This window comes from Papilio machaon, chromosome 20 (assembly GCF_912999745.1).
Source record: "Papilio machaon chromosome 20, ilPapMach1.1, whole genome shotgun sequence".
Lineage (NCBI taxonomy): Eukaryota > Metazoa > Arthropoda > Insecta > Lepidoptera > Papilionidae > Papilio > Papilio machaon.
The window spans coordinates 5,631,059-5,655,164 of NC_060005.1; the positions used below are offsets into that span (position 1 = coordinate 5,631,059).

At 32.1% G+C, this 24,106-nt stretch overlaps 1 protein-coding gene across 1 annotated transcript; it reads left to right on the forward strand.

The window, feature by feature from the left end:
- Nucleotides 1–4,525: 4,525 nt before the first annotated feature.
- On the forward strand, nt 4,526–23,140 carry LOC106711358 (SKI family transcriptional corepressor 2). Its single transcript, XM_045682895.1, has 9 exons — nt 4,526–4,618; nt 4,910–5,135; nt 5,454–5,595; nt 5,745–5,999; nt 8,179–8,339; nt 8,465–8,588; nt 8,840–9,026; nt 22,729–22,885; nt 23,070–23,140. The coding sequence occupies exons 1-9, from the start codon at nt 4,526–4,528 to the stop codon at nt 23,138–23,140; spliced, it is 1,416 nt and encodes a 471-aa protein (XP_045538851.1).
- Nucleotides 23,141–24,106: the final 966 nt, after the last annotated feature.

The following is a 24,106-nucleotide window of genomic DNA, read 5'->3' on the forward strand; positions in this document are numbered from 1 at the left end:
ATTATCCAATAAATTTTCTGAATAAAATTAAATGGAAAGAGAGTATGAAGAGATGTTTAGTCTAGAGCATTCTATAGTCAAATCGAGATTTCCATTTCGCGCTCGCCAGGGACTCGGGGGGCGTTCAAAATGGCGATTAAATATTAACCGACGAATTAACTCCATGTCTTCAGCCGTCGACACCAATTAAGCGCACAAAGTAACAAAGTAAATAACGCCAGACGTCACCGATTAATTTTGTACGAGAGTTTCGGAATTTTAAGGCGCAGTTTGTTTAAAGGTTGCCGGATTTGTGCGACTTAGTTGAATTAATTAATTAATTATTAAGGATACTCTCGTGATTTTAATTAATTGTTTTTTCTTTACGTTTTCTCGCAAAGTTTTCTCAAAGCCTTATATAATCTTAGCTATCATTCCTTGAAAAGAGAGAACTTTATTTTTTAGACAATTTACACAAAATATGAATAGACTTATTGGAGAGAATTAAAAGAATATTTATAATTTTTCAAAGAATAAAACAATTCTATCAAATTTATTTCTGAACCACGAGCTTCTACTGTCTTCAGTAAATCCAAAAACCTATTACAATAAGTCTGAAACGATTTTCTCAAATTTATTATCAATGCAAATTTTGTTTGCATTTAAAAATGATGACCGCAGACTAAAAATATTCAGCCCCAAACTTTTCTCGATACAGACAAGCATAACAATTGTGTATCGTATAGTACAAGAGGCCGCCAACTGGTACCTTATACAGATTAAATAGCATTCTGTGCCCCGCGTCCTCAAAGGAACACTTGTATTGAATGCTCGAGGACGTATCTGATATTTGTCGGGTGACAATCTTCATGACAGGATAAATATAAAAACTATTGATAAATTATTGGTTATTTTTATATAATGCGTATATTCGGCATAAAATCGAATTCTATTTGGATATTTATGATCGAGCTTTAACATCAATTACACGATAGATATGATTCTATACTACTGTAATTCAATAGAATTTTTTTAATGTGTCTGTGCTTACAATCTTATAAAGGTAATTATTAATTTGTTTAGATAGGATCGTTACAATTTGTCATTTGCATTGAATTCGTATATAAGTATCTTTGTTTCATGTCGAATTCCTGTAACGTTCACAACGGCTTGGCTTGATTAAAAAGATTGTGCGGTCTATACTAACTTAGTGTTTTAGGTCTATAGTCAATCGGATGTTTTGGTTTTTAAATCAATTATATAACAAAAAAAACACACACACAAGTATGATCTGATTAAGCCTGAAATTTTAATGCATAAAATCCACCATGTAATAGAAATTCTGATTTTTATAACTTAACATTTGGTCCTATAATATACATGAAACAATTAGTATATCATATAAAAAGATTATCCACACTTAATAAAAATCAAGGCCACCCTAGTCTACCCTAAGTTTGACCCAAACTACAAGTCCCCTTTAGTTACGGATTATCCGGTGTAGTGCACAACATGCTGTCAATGCGATGTTGTATCGGCCTTACATCGATTTAGGAAACTGTTTCGTGAATGAAGGAATGTTCAAACCTCTTTACTATTAATTCGATTTTATTGTAAACAGTGTTTTTAATTATTTGTAAATTGTTAATAATTGGCCAGTAAATTGAAAAGCTATCTGTCTAATTTGTAGGTTTCACATATTTTAATAGAGATAAGTTCAGGTTGTATTAGAAATGAGAAATTGTTTTTCATTTCAAATTTTTTTACCGGAATTACTTCTGTAGTCTTGGAGTAGGTATATTAGAATCTAAGCGTGACTTTACTCTTTTTTTATATCCATACATCTAAAAAAGAAATCTTTAATAAATGTAAAATAAAAAGCTTTTTCAAATCAAGCTTTTATTATGTTCTTGTTAATTAAAAGAACTAAAAACAAAAAAACAGACTATTCTTTAACACGATTTAAACGTGTGCAATCTCGACGAGGTTGTGTTATTTCATTGAGATATTTCTATGACCGTCCTCCATCTCCATCATCAGATCAGCTCAATAAGTAACCGGGAAGTGGATTAAATTTAATTTACAAGATTTGATGACAGATAGCGGTATAGGTGAAATTAAATAAAAGCTTGTAAAGATTTATTCAAACAGGCGCTTACATGGTGCATTTATAATATTACAATATTTCATATTATTATTTTAAATCCTTCACTTAGTTACAATTAAACATAAGTGTTACCGTATCATCCAAATTGTCTCTAAACAACGATTAGTTCCGAAACAAGTGTTGCATATGCTGCTATCATATCCCTACGGAGAATCCCTATTCCACCCCCTTTACCCCGCCCTCGTCCAGGGATAGACACCATATGGCCCTTGTAAGGGAGATATAATTACGACTGAATATTATAAAATATAATACACAGAATTGTTGACAGACCAAGCGTGAAATAAATAATTAATCAACAATATCTTTTTTGTAACGGGATTAAAGTATGCAATCTTTTTCAAAGATTATTCGGATTGTAACTACTCTTTTTTATCTCTTAATAATATAAAATACTTTAAAATATTATGTAAAAATCTACTAGTCTTCTAGTTATTTAAAAAAAAACAAAAAAATGGGACCCATCTGCAAGCACTTCCTTTCGATTAAAATAATTTTTATCAAAATCGGACCACCAGGGGCGGAGTTTCGCGGTAACACACATAAAAAAAAAATACAGTCGAATTGATAACCTCCTTCTTTTTGAAGTCGGCTAAAAAGAGAATTAAACATGAACAATAAGAATTAGGAGGGAAAAACGGAGCGAAGAGCGATAATGTTTCTGATAATGCAATTCTTCCGAAACATAATTATTTCGATGATTTTACATATTATTTAGTTGTATGTTGCAGTGCACTATTCTTTAAGATAATTGATGATTTATCGATAAAAGACATCCCTAAGAGATGAGACATATGCAATCATTATGATAATGTTACATCATTTAACGTAATCAATTTGACGGCGCGCCCTGCTGAGGGTTGGAGGTTTGACCGATCGCGCCCTATCTCGATCACTAGTGATGTGAAACTATCGAACTATCGATGTCGAATACAGACTAACACCTTTATTGTGAAAAAGGCCGAAATACCGAACAGTAAGTCAAACTGATCCACATTCGATTTAGTTTTCAGATTGAACAAATTAAAATAATTTCCTATCTAAAGGTTTCTTTTATAGCTGATTTAGATTATCAATAGTATATTACTGTAAGTCTCCGCTTAAAACACCTAGAAAACATCTATGAAATCCAATTTTATGTCATAAAGATGATTTTTCAGAGGTTTTATTTAGTTTGCTTGTACGTTTTATTTTTCTCATATTATTATTTTATCTACACATCATATCGTCACGGTACATCACTAACAATCTGTTGGAAATGTCACCGCGAATTTAGTGGCGACCCCATGTTGTTTTAAAGCATTAGGGGTATGACTTTTCAAGTGGTGATTTATTAGTTTACAGTAGTTCTAAATTATTTTTTATAAACACCGTCAACCCTTTATTTATTATTGATACTTGTTCTTTTTTTGGGTTTAAATGGTTTTTAAGAGTACCGAGTTGGCAATCTTTGTGTATTAAATATTATACCTAACAATACTTACAGATCTTTATATAAGTACTTACTTAAAAATATGTATTTTTTTTAAATTCTAGATCAAAAATTAAAAGTATACTAAAGATACTTACAAAAAAAAAAGTAATATTGGGAAACATCATAAGCTCACTATATGTCCTTACAAAGGGCTCGGAGCCTACCCTAAGTTAGGGGTGACTAGGCCATAGTCAACCACGCTGACCAAGTGCGGGTTGGCTTCACACATATCATTGAATTTCTTCTCAGATATGTGCAGGTTGCATCACGATGTTTTCCTTCACCGTAAGAACGTCGGATAAATGAACATATGTATATCTAAAATCGTAAAACACATTGGATTCGAACCTGCAGATTGCATGTGCAAATGCTTTACCCCTGAGCAACCGACGCTCTGGGATACATAGGATACATATAAAGAATTTTTAAATAAAAAAAATAACAAATGGAGACAAAACTATTTAAGTACCAGTAGTCATATGTTTTTTTTTTGTAATAATTCCTTCTTTTATATCAAAAATCAATATTCCAACAACCTGCCAGCCCTACTCTTAGGGCGTCAGTCCATACATTACATCGCCCTTCGTCCCCAATTCAACCCAATTGATATTCGATACACCAAATTCACACGCACACTCTATTTGTACACAAATGATCGCTTTTGTTCTCACTCTCGCTTTGTGATTTTATTGCCACAAGTCAATGAAGCTGTTTCACAATAATTGCCTATTTTACTCACTCATTACACAATTCGGCAAACGTTGGCCAAATGGTTGGCGTGATTGTCATTTTCTTAATGGTTTTATGCGTTCCAAATTTTGATATTATAATTGGGAAAAATATTGGAAAGTTTTTTTTAAGGTAACGACATTATTTAGATGTTTAATATAATACTTTGTTGCAGTATGGAGGCTACAAATCTGGCTCTGCCGCCACGGGAATCTCTTAAGTCCCGTTCAGAAAATAAGGGTTTACAATTAAGCGCTAAACCCAACCAAGTAAGTAACAAACCACCACATAATTATAATAGAACACAACACAACACACGTAACACATACAAAAATTACAAAGATTGCTATTTTTTAACTCTGTACAAAGACAAATATATGAAAATATCCTGTGTTTGTGCTTTTAGGGCAGAAACTCTATTTGATTACACTGCTGTGTTCGTTCAGTTAAAGTGACTCAACAATTTACATTAGTTTCAATTACAATCTTTTATTTCTAACGCTTTTAAGGAAAATATTTACTCCAAAATATAACAACGAAACTACTCTTTTTTCTAATAGGTGGGAACAGTATTACTATACGGCGTACCTATCGTCTCCCTAGTTATCGAAGGTGTGGAACGACTCTGTCTCGCGCAGATCTCCAACACGCTACTCAAGCAGTTCTCATACAACGAGATTCACAATCGTCGCGTCGCACTCGGTATTACATGCGTGCAGTGTACTCCAGTACAGTTGGAGATACTGCGTCGAGCTGGAGCCATGCCAGTGTCATCGCGACGTTGTGGTACGTCAATAAAACTACTAATAGAGAAACATCAGACCTTACTATAACTACATGTATATTCCGGGGATGAATAGCAATCGACTAAAGTACACGGTACATAATAAGAAATACAACTGCGAAAACATCTCTTCCATTAGTCGGATAATACAGTTGGGTCTGACAGTTAAACTCAAATTGGAGTAAACTGCCTTAATTTATAATTTTTACTTATAAATGCTTGACTGAAGATCGATAGAACCACGTCTGCTATCAGTAGTATTTCAGGTGGATGTGTTTATATTTATAATTTGACAATTTTCTACAAAACTTTGCTAACAGGAATGATAACACGACGTGAGGCGGAACGTCTATGCAAATCCTTCCTCGGTGACAATGCTCCGCCGAGGTTACCTGATGATTTTGCGTTTGCTGTTCACCACGAGTGTGCGTGGGGCTGCAGAGGTGCTTTCTTACCCGCTAGGTACGTTAGAAAATATTGTTTACTGCTAAAGTTGGTATAAAATTTCATAAGCGTTGCATTCACTTTGATTTCATTTATTCTGCGTACTAGCATGCTGTTAAATTGCAAGTAATCTATAGGATTTTGGGTTACTTTTATTTCAAATCTAGATACAACTCATCGCGGGCTAAATGCATCAAGTGCGCGTACTGTGGCCTGTTCTTCTCTCCTAACAAGTTCATCTTCCACTCGCACCGCGTGGGCCCCGGCGATAAGTACGTCCAGCCAGACGCCGCTAACTTCAACTCGTGGCGTCGACATATGAAGCTCAGCGGTAGCCCGCCTGATGAAGTTGTCCACGCGTGGGAAGATGTCAAGGCAATGTTCAACGGTGGTACTCGGAAGAGGATGCTATCCGCTGCTAGGTAATTAACAATGTTATACGGGATAAGATTGGAGGAGACTATTTCTGAAATAAGTAAATAGTAATAGCAATTTATAAAATCTAAAGAATGGTTGATTTTAGTCACAGGTTTTTCTTCATTTGTTTTTAGCCGACTTCAAAAAGAAGGAGGTTATCAATTCGACTGTTTTTTTTTTTTTTTATGTGTGTTACCGCGAAACTCCGCCCCTGGTGGTCCGATTTTGATGAAAAATATTTTAATCGAAAGGAAGTGCTTGCAGGTGGGTCCCAGTTTTTTTGTTTTTTTTTTTTAAATAACTAGAAGACTAGTAGATTTTGAATATAGCTTCAAAATTTGTTGCGAAAATTAGGGACATTTTTGCTTTCAGCGCTTACGTAGGCTAAACTATAGGACCTACATAAAAATGATGTATGGCGAATTGTAGCTCTTTAAATGTGCTAAATAAAAGTCAGCGATAGCATATATCTATCTTTTATAGTTTTCTCACAATAACCATTTTTTTCTTCAGAAACATCAATTAAATTCATGCCCTATTTCCGACGCTATTATTCAAGTTCAGTATTAACCCTTATGTAAATAAACATGTTCGTTATCAAGATAATTTAATGTAGATTATATTTGCAATTGAAACTATATCATTCTGTCTAATAGTTTAGGAGATATCGTAAGAATAAAATTACGCGGAAACGAAAAATGCTACACGAAAAGCACAATTTTGCTTTCTGGGCTTACGTAGGTCAAACTATATGACTTACATAAAAATGATGTATGGAGTAATTATAGATCCTTAAATTTGCTAAATAACAGTCTTCGGTGGCATATATCTATCATCTATGGATGTCTCACAAAAACCATGTTATTGTGAACAAACTTCGATTAAAATGCACACGAAAAACAGCGTCGTAAGCTTACGGCGCTATTATATTACATTCGATATGAATCCTTATCCAAATAAATATGTTTGATGGCTAGAGTATTAAATGCAGATTACATTAGCCTTTAAACTATGTAATTCTGATCAATAGTTTGGGAGATATTAAATAATTAAAAACTACGCGCATTCGAAAAATGCTAGTGCGGCGCGCGGCTGGACAAAATTAAAGGCACGCTACGATGTATTAGTTCGTTAATTTTCAATTTGTATACCGATTTTGATAATTATTTCATTGTTTAAAGGATAAGTGGTTATCTGCTGCATTCTAAATTAGTTTTTGAATTGAAGTACACACATATCAAATAGGAAAGTCCTTTTCTTTATTTGTCTTATTTATGTCTTTATATGTATTAAGGAAATTTGTAATTGAACTTCAAATTCACTAAAAATTGTGAAATAAAACAAAAATTTTAAGAAAAAAAAAATAGCCGACTTAAAAAAAAAAACAATCTCAAACAAAATGCACTCAAAAGTAACCTAAAAAAACCAATTTCAAACAAAATGTACTCAAAAGTAACCTAAAAAAAACAATTTCAAACAAAATGCACTCAAAAGTAACATAAAAAAACAATTTTAAACAAAATGCATTCAAAAGTACCATAAAAAACAATCTCAAACAAAATGCACTAAAAGAAACAAAATAATGACATGAAAACTTCTTTCTTTCTTTCTTCTCTCTTTCAAAAACCCTCTAAACTCTAAAGAAAGTTCTCTTCTTTCTTGTAACATGTCTATATTGTATAATTATTGTTATTTTGGAGTCGGTTTCGGCCTAAGTAGGGACATAAACGTAAGTATGTCTCATACATCTCAAATATAAAATGTATAATATTATATTTACTTCGGCCGACACCGACTGCGAAATAACAATAATTATACAATATAGACATGTTACAAGAAAGAAGAGAACTTTCTTTAGAGTTTAGAGGGTTTTTGAAAGAGAGAAGAAAGAAGTTTTCATGTCATTATTTTGTTTCTTTTTAGTGCATTTTGTTTGAGATTGTTTTTTATGGTACTTTTGAATGCATTTTGTTTAAAATTGTTTTTTTATGTTACTTTTGAGTGCATTTTGTTTGAAATTGTTTTTTTTAGGTTACTTTTGAGTACATTTTGTTTGAAATTGGTTTTTAAAGTTGGTTTCTTAACTAGTACTTCATGCATAAGTTATCAGTACTAGTAGTATTCATTTCATTTAAATACAAATTCTAAATCGCAACAATAAGTTCAGCTTTAATCGTGCCACAGAAGGTTACCTATTCGCAGGCCGGAGCCCGAGGTGGAGGCGAAGCGGGCGCCGGCTAGTCCGCCCAGCGCTGCGCCCGTGCCGCGACTCGCCGACTACGTGTGGGGCGCGCGCCTGCCGCTGCCCTATATACCTTGGCTCAAACCCACATTATGGACTCCTGGTAGCGTAACTTACAGTACTTCCGAAGATAAAGGTCCCAGCGGTGACGACCTCAATTTCACGTCTGCATTTTGTAAAGTATACTTTTGTTGTGTCTTTCATGGTTAATTTATTATCCTTTAACAGGTGCGTTAACAGCTCTGAGTGGTGTCGGTGCATTGGAAGAGCCGCGTGCCTTTCGTCCCGTTCGCTCACATCGCTTGGAATCACCACAACTTTCGCCCACTTCGCCACAACGTTCACCTGCTAGGTATCGTATCTGCATTGCTTCTATGACATTGCGATGTGAATATCAAAGCTTTCAAATGATCTTGTTTGTTTGTTGTCAGATTTTCCGCTTACTATAATAAGCAATTGAACCAGTACGTTGTTTAAAATTATACGGATATTTCTTTTACAAAAACCAAAGGACTTAAATGACCTGGGTTAATAATAAGTATATTGTGGATGTCATAGATAGTTGGTATACGAACAGAAACATCCATTTTGTCAATCGGATAGGTCTCCATTAGCAACATCATCGCCCAGAGGAAGCCGCTCTCCGCTCCGCTCCCCGCCACGCTCCCCGCCACGCTCCCCGCTCCGCTCGCCGATATGTTCGTCGCCCGCCAGGTCGTCCAAGAGCGACAGAGACAGCGATGAAAGCGTAGACATCGAAACTACTGAAGAGGATCACACTAAAGACGCAGTAAGTTTATTGTCTATCCTTTTCTAACGTTAGAACGCAGAGGTACTTGAAGTGGATTAATAGGGCTGTCAAAAATATATATATGTATTAATAATACATTTAATTTATTCGTAAAATAAATATTTTCCATCTTATTCAATTTAATAAAAGGCGAATAAGAATGAAGCAAAATACTTTGAAATAATGTACTTATCAAAATTTACGGATGAACAAAACTAGGGTTGTCCAAGATATTTAATTTACATTGTTATCATTTTTTTTTAAATCTAAAACACGTTGAAAATGTTGATGAAAATAACGTCCTTTACGAAAAATAAAAAATGTAATCCAAAATACGTAAACGTTTTTCAAATGCAGGTCAATAGCTTAGCACTGAGTGGATCGCATTATCCAACGGCGAAGTGAACTCCGCATTCAGGACAAGCGGTGCTCAGTTGAATCCAATTTACAAAGTTGCCAACAAAAAAAAATCCAATCACAACCCCCGTAGTGAAACATTCGAAGATTATACGTTATTTTTTCTTACCTCATAGTTACTTGTACAGTATCATTATAATTAAGTATAACTTTAGTACAATTAAGCAATTAACACGAGCCCTTGGATTTTATTAGAAAAAAATCTAGTCTTCGAAAGTTTAACCTTTTGATAATAATAACGATTATACATATTATATTGTAATCAATTTTGATCTTCAATGTCTAATAGCGGGTTTCTCAGACCAAAATTCCTGTTTAAAACATATTGTCATCTATGTTTACAGATAAAGAGAGAGATGACGATATGTTTTATACACAGATTTTGGTCTCAGAAACCAACCGTTAATGATCATTGTTTAATTTGGGAATGTTGTAAAGATATAGAAAGTAATTTCCGAGCAAGGGATAAATCTGTTGCCATCTTCTAATAGTTTAATCAGAATGTAAGATTTTCTGATTCTTATCCACTGAAAATAATGATGTTGCTATCTAAAAATGTACTTCACGTGAAAGTAAAAAATAAAACAAATTAATTTTCCTTGTTGTAAGTACAAAGACGTTCTCCAGAGATTCCACACCGCGCCGCCATTTTGTGGAAATCGTTCGCCGAACGCTTTGGCACGTCGTAAACTCTGTAATTACTGCCGGCGTGAATTCAAATGGACTTCATTTCGATTTTAAATAAGAGAAAATGTTTAATTTACTACCGATCCGATTTCCGGGGACCAATTAATTGGGGATTTCCATTCCGTGTTCGTGCTGAACGCTACGATTGGACTCTATGGTTTGCTATCTGTCGTTTACATGTATTTGCCCTCCTTTAAGTTCTATTCAATAAGCTGTTTTGATGTTTTTTTTCGTTTTTCTTCGTTACAGCGTTATTTTTTGACAGACTTTAGGAACATGTTACCTCATTAGTCGTTGTTGACACGATACGATAAATACTTGGGAATAATATAGGGTTTGTTATACTAATTGTATGTTATATAATATTTCATGATTTTATACTTAAATTATCCTGTATGTGAATAGAAAGAGAAGATATATTTTTTGTCTGGAGCGCTTTACAAATTTTATTGTATTTTAGGATGAGACCTTGGACATGTTTTTATAGGAGAAAAAGAGGCAAACCAGCAGGGGATCACTAATATTAATTTAGATGCCAATAGATATCCACAACAGCATAGGAACGGCCGTTAAGTAACGCATTCGCTTTCTTGAAGACCTCTAAGTCTCTGTTTAGGAATACTATTAAGATTATCTCAAATGTATCATCACAACTGGATCCAGTTGATGGCACTGCAAGATTTTCTGAATAAATGGGAATCTAGTGCTTAATAACCTCGTTATAAATAACATTCTCGTTATCTAATATATACATATAAAATATCCATGTCACAATGTTAGTTACCGTACTCCTCCGAAACGACTTTACCGATTTTTACCAAATTTTATATGCGTATTCAGTAGGTCTGAGAATCGGCTACTATCTATTTTTCATACCTCTATTAAGTTTTTTTTAACTGCGCGCAGACGGAGTCGCGGGCGACAGCTAGTTAGCATATAAGCAAGCTAGAACGTGATATCTGAATTATATTTATAGCTATGTTATCGAGTTTCCTTTATGAACCAATACCAAAGGGGCATTACGTTGTAAATACAGAGGCGACAGAGCCTCTCTAATGATTGACGCAGCCGGTAGTAATTAACGCGCCTCTAGGGCTTTCCTTTTAATCCCTTCAAAGGAACGGTTAGGGTTGTCAAATGAGGTTTTATTTTAAAATTTAATTACACTCAGTAACAACACTTTGTTTTATTTTTAAATTAATTTTATGAGTCACGTTTATATGTATAGCTGTTTAGCTTATAATTATTACGTTACCTAAGTCAAAAGCTTTTCGCGTATTCATTTGTTCCACTTGTTATATAAGTTAGAGTATTTCTTTTTTCTCTAAATGTTTATTTCAACTTTTAGATATCATGAACTACTAGCTGTCGCCCGCGACTCCGTCCGCGCTGAATTAAAAGACAAATTTACGTATTAAGTAGCCTATGTGTTTTTCCAGACTATTACAGATATTCTACATCTATGCCTAATTTCAATAATATCCGTTCAGCCTTCAGTTCAGATACCTTCAAAGAAACATGTAAACATTCGCATTTATAATATTAGTATGATTTTTCTATCGCGAAATTAACTGCAAAGAAAGATTATATTTTATTCGATTTGAGTTTTTTTTTAAAACAAACGGATTTCGCATACATTGATTGTCCATTTAGTGTCAAACCTGTAAAATGTACAAATTACCGTTGGTTTCTGACACCATTTTGTCAAAGATAATGACGGGGATGACGATATGTTTCATAGATAGATTTTAGTCTTAGAAACCCACGCTTAATCAGTCATCGCATTTATGAACAATTGTCTGTGAAATATTAGGCTTTAAATCTGGACACTACAATCGTTTAGGAGATTAAAATTGTATCGTACAAATCGGATCGAAGCGCGATGTCCGCGCCCGGTCTAGATTTAAAGCCGCTTACGATGCCTCGGGTGCTATCAGCTTATTGCAGTCCTTTGATTTCCCGCCTTCCGATAATATTTACGAACACATGACATGACAAGGATATAGTGTGTTACTGACATTCATGAGTCTGGATAGCCCTAAAATTCTACCTAAATCCTTTTTGATTCTATGTGTATATAGACTAAAGGAATCCTAAGGTACGTACGATAAGTTATTCGTTCCAAGGGTGGATTAATTAGAAAACTATAGACAATAAAAAGCCAGTTTTCGCTTGACAATAAGCTTAAGACTTATGACTTTAAGTCATATTATACTGCCGTATACCGACTATGATCAGACACAAACCCAAAAAGTAATTTTGATATTTTAACATATGTACTTTTTGTTACAAACAGGTATTAGTTAAGAATCGAATGTCAAAATATTGTATATTTTTGTTTTACTCACCATTAATGTGATTATGGGATTGTCATCCAAACACACGTGTCCTAACCAAACTAAGGCACGCGACACCACTTCATACATTTCAATTCGGTTAAGTAAATCTTATTTATTAAATTAAAAGTTCACTGCATTAATGTATTGTTCAATGTACAAACTACTATATCGTTCAATGTATAAATTACTTTTTATTCTATAATATTCGGTGAACGTATCTACATAGAGTGTTATGAATAATTTAACACTTTTAGTTTTATTTTTAGTTTGGTATAAGTATATAGTTTAGTAGTTTTAATATATTATTCATAGTTTTTATTATCTGAATGTTTAACATTATGGTCATAAATTACAATCAAGTTAGTACCTATTTAACACTTTTACATATTATCATATTATGGTTAAAAAACTTTTACGCAAAAAAAAAATACTGAACTATTTAACTCACGACTTATTTTACCAATCTTTTTTTTATAACTAAATAACATTTGAATTTGGAATATACTTAGCATTTTTTTAACTTTTTTAACATAACCTTTTTAGCGACCAGTAATCGCGACTGCTACCAACATTTAAATTTACTACTTATTCAAAGTAATGTCATGTTTTTCCATATTATTTCTTCTGTTATTCTCTCAAAGAATGAGATAATGAAATGTTTCTGTGTGATTTTTTTTGTCACTGGCATAGTAAGAATGCATGTACAAAATAATACACATTTTCTAAGGACATTTAACCAAAAGTTTAAAGAAATGTGGTCTTACCGTCCGCCCAATCACTAAGACAAATCGACGTAATCCTCTGGACGAACATTAAAGGAATACACGCCGCAACGACACGTCGTAAATACTTCTGTACTTTGCTACTACAATAGGGTGACAATACTTTGTGAGTATTGAAGCAACCGCTTAATACGATACAGCGGTTATTTCGACGAAAACGCTAGATCGTTATAAGCAATATAGAATGAAGAACGATTGAATATTAAAAGTCTTTTCAATATCGTTATAACCTTCCCAGAAATTTAAACTGTTCAAAATGTTGTGTAGTTAAGTAGAGAATTGGTTTTTTTCTTAATTAACGAATTGTATAAAATCAAGAAACGAACGTCAAAGTATCAACTTTAATTTGAAAGAAAGAAAGATAAGTTTATTTGGTAAAGCAATTGCATATCATTGAACACAAAAAATGAACCGATCGGAGGCAAACAGGAAACAAACATTGTCCTTATAAATGACAGCAATCTGGCTACCCTTGTATAAAGCTGTCTTGCACGCGCATCACGTAGTTAATAGATACTTTGAGCGTATCCCAAGCAAGCGATTCAATTGTATATCTTGATGTTGGTATAAATCAGTGGACGATTCTCTGAGCACCGAACATTCCACCGTCACGTACGACATTACGTTTATGGGGCTTATTTTAAAAAGTTTTCAAATTAGACGATATGTAATTTATTTTGTTTTTATTTATTTTTCTAAGATTGACTTTAAATAAAATACAGTAGAAATAACGAATGAATCATCGTAAAGTAAATAGTGATGGATGTTATATTAAAACTTGTCTATATTTGAAAAATATACGAAGTATTAGTTTGTTTCATCCTAATTTAAAAAGAATAATAAGGATGACAATATTACAAACAATTTGAGAGAAATTTAAATAGGCATTCTTATAGACTTTGAATTAGAATTGGAATTGGTTACATTGTGTGATGTAATCCGATCCATAACGTGAATGTCAAGTGTTATCATAACAGACTATTGATGATAATAATGTCTCGATGTATTGTTCTGTATTAATATAGAATTCGTCGGAATTGTCCGTATGTGGAGCGTGTAATTAACTGCGCTCCTCACACCCCAGCGGGACAGGTCCCTAGGGTCAGGCATGTATCATTTATATGCGAATAGTTCGCTCATTTAATTAACTATTCAATAAACAACAAAAGATTGTAAAAAATAATTTTGTTTTTTAGTTTTAAATGTCAAAATTGTTATTACTGTAAACTTTTTCAAAAGTGTTCGATTTTCAAACTAAGGTAAAGATATCTTGTTACATTTTTCCAGCCTATATTTTTCTGAGATTCAAAATTAAGAATTAATTTCCAATTAAGGAAAAACTAAAATAAAATAAACTTTATAAAGTGTTGCCAATTTCATGAACAAAAGATTATTACTCAAAAAGATGTAGAAAAGAATAACTTTTCAATATCACAATTAGGCAAAATTAAAATTTTCGATTTATGAATTTTTAATGTTGCCATTGCAAAGTGGAATAAAAGCTGTATTATAACGAACTAGAATATGAACAAGAAAATATTTTCTTTATTCATGTATCCGTCGACCATATGCTAACATTGTATATTTTCGCTTTAGTGTTCGTCAAACTTAACACAATGGAATGGAAAGCTCGAAACGCAATGAGCATTGTTATCACTGTATTTGCATTTTCAAACAAACAAAATTTAAATCGTAACATAACACACTATACAGTGTGCACAGCAGCAAAAATATGTAGATATTTATACTAAATTTCTTTTAAATAATGGTTAAAAATCATAACTCGACTAGTTTAGGTAAGATAAGGTGAGGTTACTTTTACCTAAAATCTTACTAACATTATAAATGCGAACGGTTCAAAGAATCTTGATGAACCTTCGCACAGATGTAGAACGTAGTCTGGGAGAACACACAGGCTACTTATTCAGTTTTTTTTTTAATTCCGCCCCGACGGATTCTCAGGAGACAGCTAGTCTATACATAATTATAATAACTTTTATATTTCATTTATTTTGCGAGTCTTTAGATGTAAAGACCTATGCCTAAAAAGAAAACAACGGGATGTTATTAAGATAATTACATTTTGTCGTTTATTAAAACAAAATATTGATTTAAAATTTATTGATTGTCGTTCAGTTCGTTCGGTGTCAAGCAAATTACCTCTGTCTATTTTTAAATTTTTAAAATATTTAAGTGCTTTTCTAAACGTTCTTATCAAATGAAAACATAGTAAAACCATCAAAAATGAAGTGACAGTGTTATCTTGCATTAAATCAAAGTAAAAATAAAATTTTTAACCTTAAATACGTGTGAGTGTAAAACACAAACAAACTTATTTAAAAACAAAGTTACTGTTACAATTGAGTAAATTGAACGTCAAATGTGTTTAATTTTTAAGAATATAATCATTTGAAGTATTCTGATAAGTAAATAAGCAGTGTTTTTAAATGTGATGTTAAAAAGATTAAATAGTGGAAAAGGCGGTAACTCTAAATACCTGAGATCATACACCATTCAATCATTCGATTCAATAATGTTGAGTTGGAATAAGGAGTAATTTTACATCGTATAATCATAAGTAAATTTGGCGCAATTTGTAGTGCATAGCACTTCTAACGAAATAGATCAAGGTTCAAGACCCCGCACGGTAATACTTTTTCTGTGTTTTTTCACTTGGATTTTGTGATAAATTTAATTTTAAGAGACAAAAAATTCTTGTTATCCACCATTACATAAAGACGGATCTTTTTTACAAATCAATATAAGAGGCTAATTAGCAAACATGGCAACTAAGGGGAAAAGTAACCAATTTTATTGTGAAAAATGCCGAAATAGTATAAAGGGAAAAGAATACCTTACATGTTTCGTTTGTCAAAAACATTATGAGATTGAATGTACAAACGTTAGTACAAAAAGATTTTATTTGATGTCTTCCGAAAATAAACAAAAATGGAAATGCGCCTTATGTATAAAAAACCCATCAAAAAAAGTCAAGAAGACATTGTTAATTACTTCTTCTCCAGAACAATCCAATGTGCAAAATCCGTCTTCTAAAACAGCACAAATTTCAAATACGTGCAATGAAAATGAAAATATAACATTGAGAAATAAATCTCACAAAACCCAATTGTCTTTAATAAGACTTAGCAGATCTGGAAGTGATAGTAATCCATCAACTGATGACTCTCCAAAGAGCTCCATCGACACTTCATTGGTAGAAAATTCTCAAATAACGGACTTAAAGAACGAAATAGATCAACTTCGTCAACAACTTGTCAGTGCCGAAAATAAAATTATCCAACTTAACTTAGAAAATACCAAATTAAAAAAAGCTGTGTATAAAGACACTTTCTTCACGAAACAACTTGATCATTCCAATAGTTCGAAAGACAGCCCTAATTATGAAACAACCAACAATGAACCTACTAAACAGGTGTCCGCTAATCACTTACAAACTGAGCCAATTCACCATGATCAAAATAACTTGAACGCCAAGGACAAGGGAAATATTACTGAAAGTAATACCGCTTCTAAATTGAGAACGGATGGGGTAGACAGAAATCGACCGGCATTTAAAGACCCAAATCTGGATGGCCAAGAAGACCTGGAGAAGAAAAATAAGATATACATTCTAGGTGATCAACAAGCTTCGGGAACTGCTGCAGCTTTGATTAAATTAAGATCTAACTATAAGAACCCATGTAACTATGATATAACAGCCTTTACGTATCCGGATACACCATCAGATATTATTTTAAGAAAACCACTTAAAGAATTGAATAAAAATGATTGGATAATTCTCTCTTTGGGTAGTTCTGATACTAACCCCTATAAAGTATTCGCGGAACTATATACATTTTTGAAACTACATATGGAGCAAAACATAATCATAACAAAAATTATTTCTAGTCGTTCTATAAATGAGCGTAAATTAAATAATTTGTTGAATTCTTTAAGTGTTTGTTACGAAAATTGTTCGTTTATTAATGTCCCCGATCAAGATAATGTAAATATTAAACAAAATATACTTTATGCCTTAAACAATGAAATAGATACTAAAGACTATAACAAATACTTCTTGCGTCGAAAATTGCTACAAATGGGTCTAAATAAAAAGCATTTTTACAAGCCAGGTACAATTCCGTATTATTTTGCTAAAATGAACTGTAATGTAAAACGTAATGTAGCAATAGATACAATGGGAAAAATATTAAAAAATTCTGATTGTGTCGAGAACAACGTATCCTCGCCTAAAAAGGGAACTATTCCTTTTTATTTCAAAAAAATAAGTAAAGATCTTACTAAAAATAATTCTGACAACCAGTTTTTTCGATAGTGAAAATGTATTAAGTATCTTTCATGCGAATATACAAAGCTTAAAAAGTAAATTATGTGACTTAGAAGCACTTTCATTAGACACTAAGTTAGATATAATATGTCTTAGTGAAACTTTCTTACGGGAAGATGAAGAGAACATATATAGCTTACATGGATATAAAATGGCAACCCACTACTCAAGAATTAAAAAATCTAGAAGTAGAGGGGGTGTCTGCATCTACATTAAAAATGACATTAATTATAAGAAGTTAGATTATCTTTGTGACTTGTCAGTCGATGTCCATTTTGAAATATGTGGTATAATACTAACTGAAATCAACCTTGTCATAATATGCGTATACAGAACTCCAGATAGTGATTTTAACATGTTTATTGAAAAAATGGATACTTTACTCTCAAAGCTAACAGTACGATTACGCAGTGTTAAAAATAAAATAGTTATAGCGGGTGATTTTAATATAAATATCTTGGAAAAAAACGCTAGAACAAATATTTTCACTAATACATTACTAAAATATAACCTACATTTTACTATACAAGAAGCAACTAGGATTACAGTTTATTCTGCAACATGTATAGACAATATCATTACAAATTTGAACAAATACAAATCCCAAGTTCTAAATCTGGGTTTATCTGATCACACTGCTCAAATCATTAAAATACCGTGCAACATTAATTTTAGAAATAAAACGTGTTATATCTATAAAAGAAACATCAAAACAAATTTACCAATTTTTCTCAACTATCTATCTCAAATAAATTTTAGTGACGTATATGAAAAGACTGATGTAAATTCAGCTTACAAAACATTCTTTGATATTTATAATTTAATCTTTATGTTATGTTTCCCCATAGAAAAAATTAAAATTTCCCAAAAAAAGAAAATGAGCTGGTTAACGAAAGGAATTAAAATTTCCATTAGGAATAAGAGAAGGTTATATCGATATACACTTAAAAATAAATTATTTACTAAATCAAATAGGTACAAAACTTACAAAAAAACATTAAAAAAAGTTATTGTACAATCAAAGAAATTAAGCAGTATAAATTATATAGAATCAAGTGTTAATAAAATAAAAGCAACTTGGGACTTGATAAAGAATAAAAATAACCTTATTGACACCTCCGTACCAAGCATTCATTATAAAAATCAAATCTACAGAGATGCAACGGATGTAGCTGAAATTTTTAACAATACGTTTATTACGCAAAATCAAAAAAGCATAAATCCAAATTCATTTCAAATTAATGACAAAGTATCTAACTATAAAAGTATGTTCTTGTCACCAGTAACCACTCATGATATAAGTAGAATTGTTCATACCTTAAAGCCTAAAAACAGTTATGGATACGATCATATTCCCATGTATCTAATTAAACAAAGTATATCTTTTATTTCTGAACCTATTACTTTTATAGTCAACTTGATGCTAGAAACAGGAACATTTCCCAGTTGTCTCAAAACTGCGCTCATCAAACCCATATACAAAAAGGGGTCGAAACAAGATTTGAACAACTATAGACCTATAGCACTTTTACCAGGCTTCTCAAAAATATTTGAGAAGGTGATATGTAATCAGCTAATGAACTTTCTCGCAACAAATAACATTTTAAATACTAATCAATACGGATTTCAAAAGGGTAAAAATACATCAGGAGCTATATTTAAAATTATGAATGACATTTGGAAAAACATGAACGATAAAAACTCAAGCGTAGCATTATTCTTGGATATGTCTAAGGCATTTGATTGCGTAATTCATAAAATATTACTGATGAAACTAGAAAATTTGGGAATTCGCGGAATCGCCCTTAAACTGTTTCAGACTTATTTAGAGGATCGCTATCAAGCAACTATTTTAACAACTTACAATAAAACTACAAAAAGCATTGAAACTGTTCAATCTAAGCTTAAAAAAGTAAATCTCGGTGTACCACAAGGTAGCATATTAGGTCCTGCTCTCTTTTTGATCTATGTCAATGATCTGTTTAACGTCACCAAACATCTGTGTGTTATGTTCGCAGATGATGCTACTGTCTTTTTCTCAGGTAAAAATTTAAATAAAGTAGATTTTGAAAATGAAATTAATAAATCCTTAAAATTAATGATAACGTCTCTCAAGTCTATTAATCTTTCGGTAAATTTATCTAAAACTAAAATACTACATTTAAGAAATTATAAAACTTCGCCACTTAACTTAAACATAACATGTGATAATATTAAAGTAGAAGAAGTAGACAACGTAAATTTTCTTGGCATAAAAATTGACCCACATTTAAGTTGGAAACTACATGTAGACAAAATTAATAAGAAAATATCTAGCTACTGTTATGTACTATCGTTACTATCGAGATCAACATCAGTATGTGTAACAAAGAATGCGTATTTTGGTTACGTGTATCCTTTGCTTTTATACGGCATAGTTTTTTGGGGCAATGCAACTAATATTCAAGAAACATTTGTACTTCAAAAGCAATGTATTCGCATAATATATAGTTTGGAAAACCGAGAAAGCCTAAGAAGTATATTTAAAGAAAAAAGAATTTTAACGCTGACTTGCATTTATATTTTGGAGTTATGTCTGTTCACAAAAAGTAATCATCATTATTTTCAACCTAAATCTGCTGAGAGCCGTAACTTACGTCCTTTTCACCAACATGACCTTAAATTACCTAACATAAAAAGTCAAATATATTACAAAAGTGCATATGTCACTGCTATAAGAGTTTTTAACCATTTGCCAATTAAGATAAAATCTATGAACGGTAAAGTTTTTAAAATAAATCTAAAAAACTGGTTGTTAGATCAAGCCTTCTACTCGATGCATGATTTTTTTAACTATAAAAACTAAATAGTGGCAATTGATACGGACTTGACCGACCCGCAAGCAAATTCTTGTTAACATTGCAATTCACTTATCAAAAAAAAAAAAAAGGCGACTGTGTTTTACACTTATTAATTATATTATTATTATTGTTGATAGACGTTCCCAAGTTCTTGCTCTTGTTGTATTTGTTCTGTTTTTGTTTCTTTACTTCATTCTATTACACAAAAATATACCTCATCATTATCATCATATTGCACGCCCGAAGGGGTATCTAACTGTGTTGTAGCTGTTTATAAATGTTTGTAACTTTATAACAATGTAATACAGTTTGCAATAAATGAATTATTATTATTATTATTATTATAAAAGGCGATCGTAATCTGTCAACTCTCTTATCAAAAATTCATTGACATTCAAACAAAACTACAATCGAATTACCAACACCAGGATATTAGTGAATGAAGCGATCCTATCGCTTTATATTAAATCCACAGAACAAAAAAATAGCTTTTGTAATATTTGTAACGTTCATGTTTGTTACTGGTTCATTAGATCGATGGTACACGAGTATTGGAACATTTTTATGAATAGAATTAATGTTTGCCTTGTAAATACAACTACAGTTGGCCTTATTTAAAAGTTCACATTTAACATTTTCTCAAAGTCCAACACGTCGTAACCACGAGCCTATTTTTTGAAGTGCAAAATTGCTTAATTTCTTTTTATTTCTATTAAATTACTATTCTAATGACCATCGAACGTCGTTACAATGTTGCGACCCTTTTTTTAACTCTAGGATGTTAAAAAAATCGAACTGAATTCGAATAAATAAATAATTAGATTTTCATAGAAATGACAAAAAAACCAAACCAAACAAACTTTGAGTATAAGTTTGGTTACCGAAATGTCAATGTGACATTTACTTTTTTATTTACCTCATTTGGGAGATGGCATTTCGGCTGGCGTTTTTATTGGGAGCAGAGTGTGCGGAACATTAATTTTGCTATTCGGAATAATGGTGTCGCTTTCTAACAATGGACATTATGTTGCTCGCATTGTTAGACGAATATTTACGATTGTATTCGCCCATAAGTTGGAAAAGATGCATTAATTTGCTAACATTAATATAGCTTGCACAATTTTTTGCGGCAATGACCTAATTTACTTCACGATAAAGAAGAGCAACGACATTATCAAGAATGAGTTTTAATCTAGAGTAAAAAATACCATATGAGAAAAAGTATGTGTCATAAAATAAATGTAACATTTTGAGCTTTTTAGCGAACGTTAGCTTGCGTGGAACGTATTGAAACTTTTTGTATTAATTGTACAACACACAGGATTTGTGGTTGAATAAATTATCGTGGGCATTATGTGTACGACAAAGTCGCGTTACGTAAATAATTATTATTGTCTGTGGACACCAACCCCGGTGAATTGTTTATGACCGCGGTTGGCGGGAATGGCTGGGAAGCGCGCGAAACCACAGATTAATTCCAACCGTAGATTATAATTTTTATTTGCCTTCTAAAAAGTCTTAATTTCTAATTTTGACTTAACGTAAACTTTAATATTTCTTTTTATTGTAAAAATATAGGATACTTTTCAAAGAACTAAACATTTTATGTTAATTATAAATTATATTAAGTTCTATTTTTAAATCATTTTGGACTAAATCTTGAAAAAGGTTATTCAATCAAAGTCAAAGCGGTGTCAAATAAAAATAATCCATAATCGAAGAGACAAGAAAGGCAATTGAAAATACATTGATCGTAAAGAAACTTAAAATTAGACGAAAGTTTGAGAGCCGCTTGTAAATCGCAGTTATTGCATTAGGGTTGTTATTAGTTAAGTGATAGCGTTGTACCGCGTTATTTAAGTAATTGTCGTCGCGCGTGTCACATCTGATAACTCGTCACAGATAAAAAAGCCTCTCGTGTCGGTAATCGAATACACTTTAATAGTTGCCAGTAAACATTGTTCTATTTTCCAAACGAAAATTTCCAACTCATTTTTAATTCAATATGTTCAGGTACACTTTACAGAGTAAAGTTTTTGTTAGAAGTGGCGACGATTTAAAAAAGATTACTAATTAAATAATAATAACACTTCCAATGTTTTTCAACATTATTGTTAAAAAAATGTTGAAAAACATTGAATAACTGTCATACGAGAAATCATACTTAAGGTCTCCATAAGTTATTACTTAACGGCTTTGAGTGCAACAGTAAATCTTTTAAAACCAATTATTATCAGTACACATTCGTAGTCGAATAACATTTAGTAGACATAACTTTTTGTTTTCCAGGCTTGTCATTGGCCGTGCCGCAGTGTACCCACGCCCCGCTCGGAAGAGGCTTGCTGGAACAACGTGGTGCCCAAGCTGGAACGTGATGATGAGTTGCGGCTCGAGCCCTGGCGGCTGCCGGACTTACGGCCGCCTTTACATTATTTGCATGACAGAGGTGAGATAACCCTACCAAGCTATTAGTTAGAATTATGGTGTCGCCAGTATCATATTCTTGCAGAAGCATAACTTTTTTTTTTAAAAAAGGCAGTGATGGGTAATATATCATCTGTTTCACTGTTATAACCATAGCCTCAAAGAGTTTTCACTTGGTTAATCAACCTTTTTTATATTTGTTATAGATGGAGACAGTTGCGCAGCATGTGTCGGACCTTTGCCTCTACTTCCTCCACCAGCACCGGCGCCACATTAGCTTCATTATCTCTCAATAAAATAGTTTTTTTTAATTAGGCACGAAGCAATAAATTTAAATAACAATCGATAGATGGCGCGCATTCAAATTTTTTGTTTTTCCTAGTTTAAGTCGTTAATTAGTGTTACCACTGCCAAAAATTATCAAACCACAAATAATATGTGGAACACAGTTTAAAAGTTTAATATAATCCAATCAATATTCATTTAATTATTAATGTAAGATTTAAAAATTGGACGATAATAAGCTTCAAAATTCAGATAATACCAATTAGCATAAAATATATACTGCTATTCATGTTTTAGCAGCTATATTTTCCATTCCATGTAAACTGTAGCTGCTTAAACGAATGATTAAACTAGAAATGCTTTTTTTCAGTATAAACAACAAATGTATAATAATATAATTCCGTTCTTTACGAATAAAACTACGAATAGAACTTTGTAAAAAAAATACATGTAGCGTTGTTATTATTTAAGAATTTAGTAAGAAAATGAATTTAATTTCCGAAAGTTGTACATATTTTCTATTGCGCTATAAAAATTAACATCGTAATTTAGTCCATTGTTCAAGTCTTGCGAGAACTAATGTATTTATTGAGGTTCTAGTGTAGTTTAAATTTTTGTAAATACAAAATTAAAGTAGTTTATATTTAAACGGTTATTGATAATAATATTATTCATGAAAGTGGAGTACTTTAGAAATATTGTTTACTTGTATTTTTATTTAGTCGCCGTTAAAAGTTTCACAAAAGAAACATTAATATAAGTGTGTAATACATATCAAAAGTTCATTGAAATACTTGTATGTATAAATATAAAAATGTAGTTGCATTAAAAATTAAAGCAAAAGGAACATAGATACAAAGGCTTTTATTTCACCTAACCTTTTATTTGCTTGATTCGATGAAAACCTTGACAACATAATAAAAGAAAATAACAAAAGTCCAGTCGCTGAATACGACGA

Excerpts from the sequence above, each read along its gene's own strand:
- LOC106711358 (XM_045682895.1), top strand. The coding sequence starts at position 4,526 with ATGGAGGCTACAAATCTGGCTCTGCCGCCACGGGAATCTCTTAAGTCC. Across the intron at positions 8,589-8,839 it reads CCACAACGTTCACCTGCTAG|GTCTCCATTAGCAACATCAT; the intron begins GTATCGTATCTG and ends TCAATCGGATAG. Across the intron at positions 22,886-23,069 it reads ACATTATTTGCATGACAGAG|ATGGAGACAGTTGCGCAGCA; the intron begins GTGAGATAACCC and ends TATTTGTTATAG.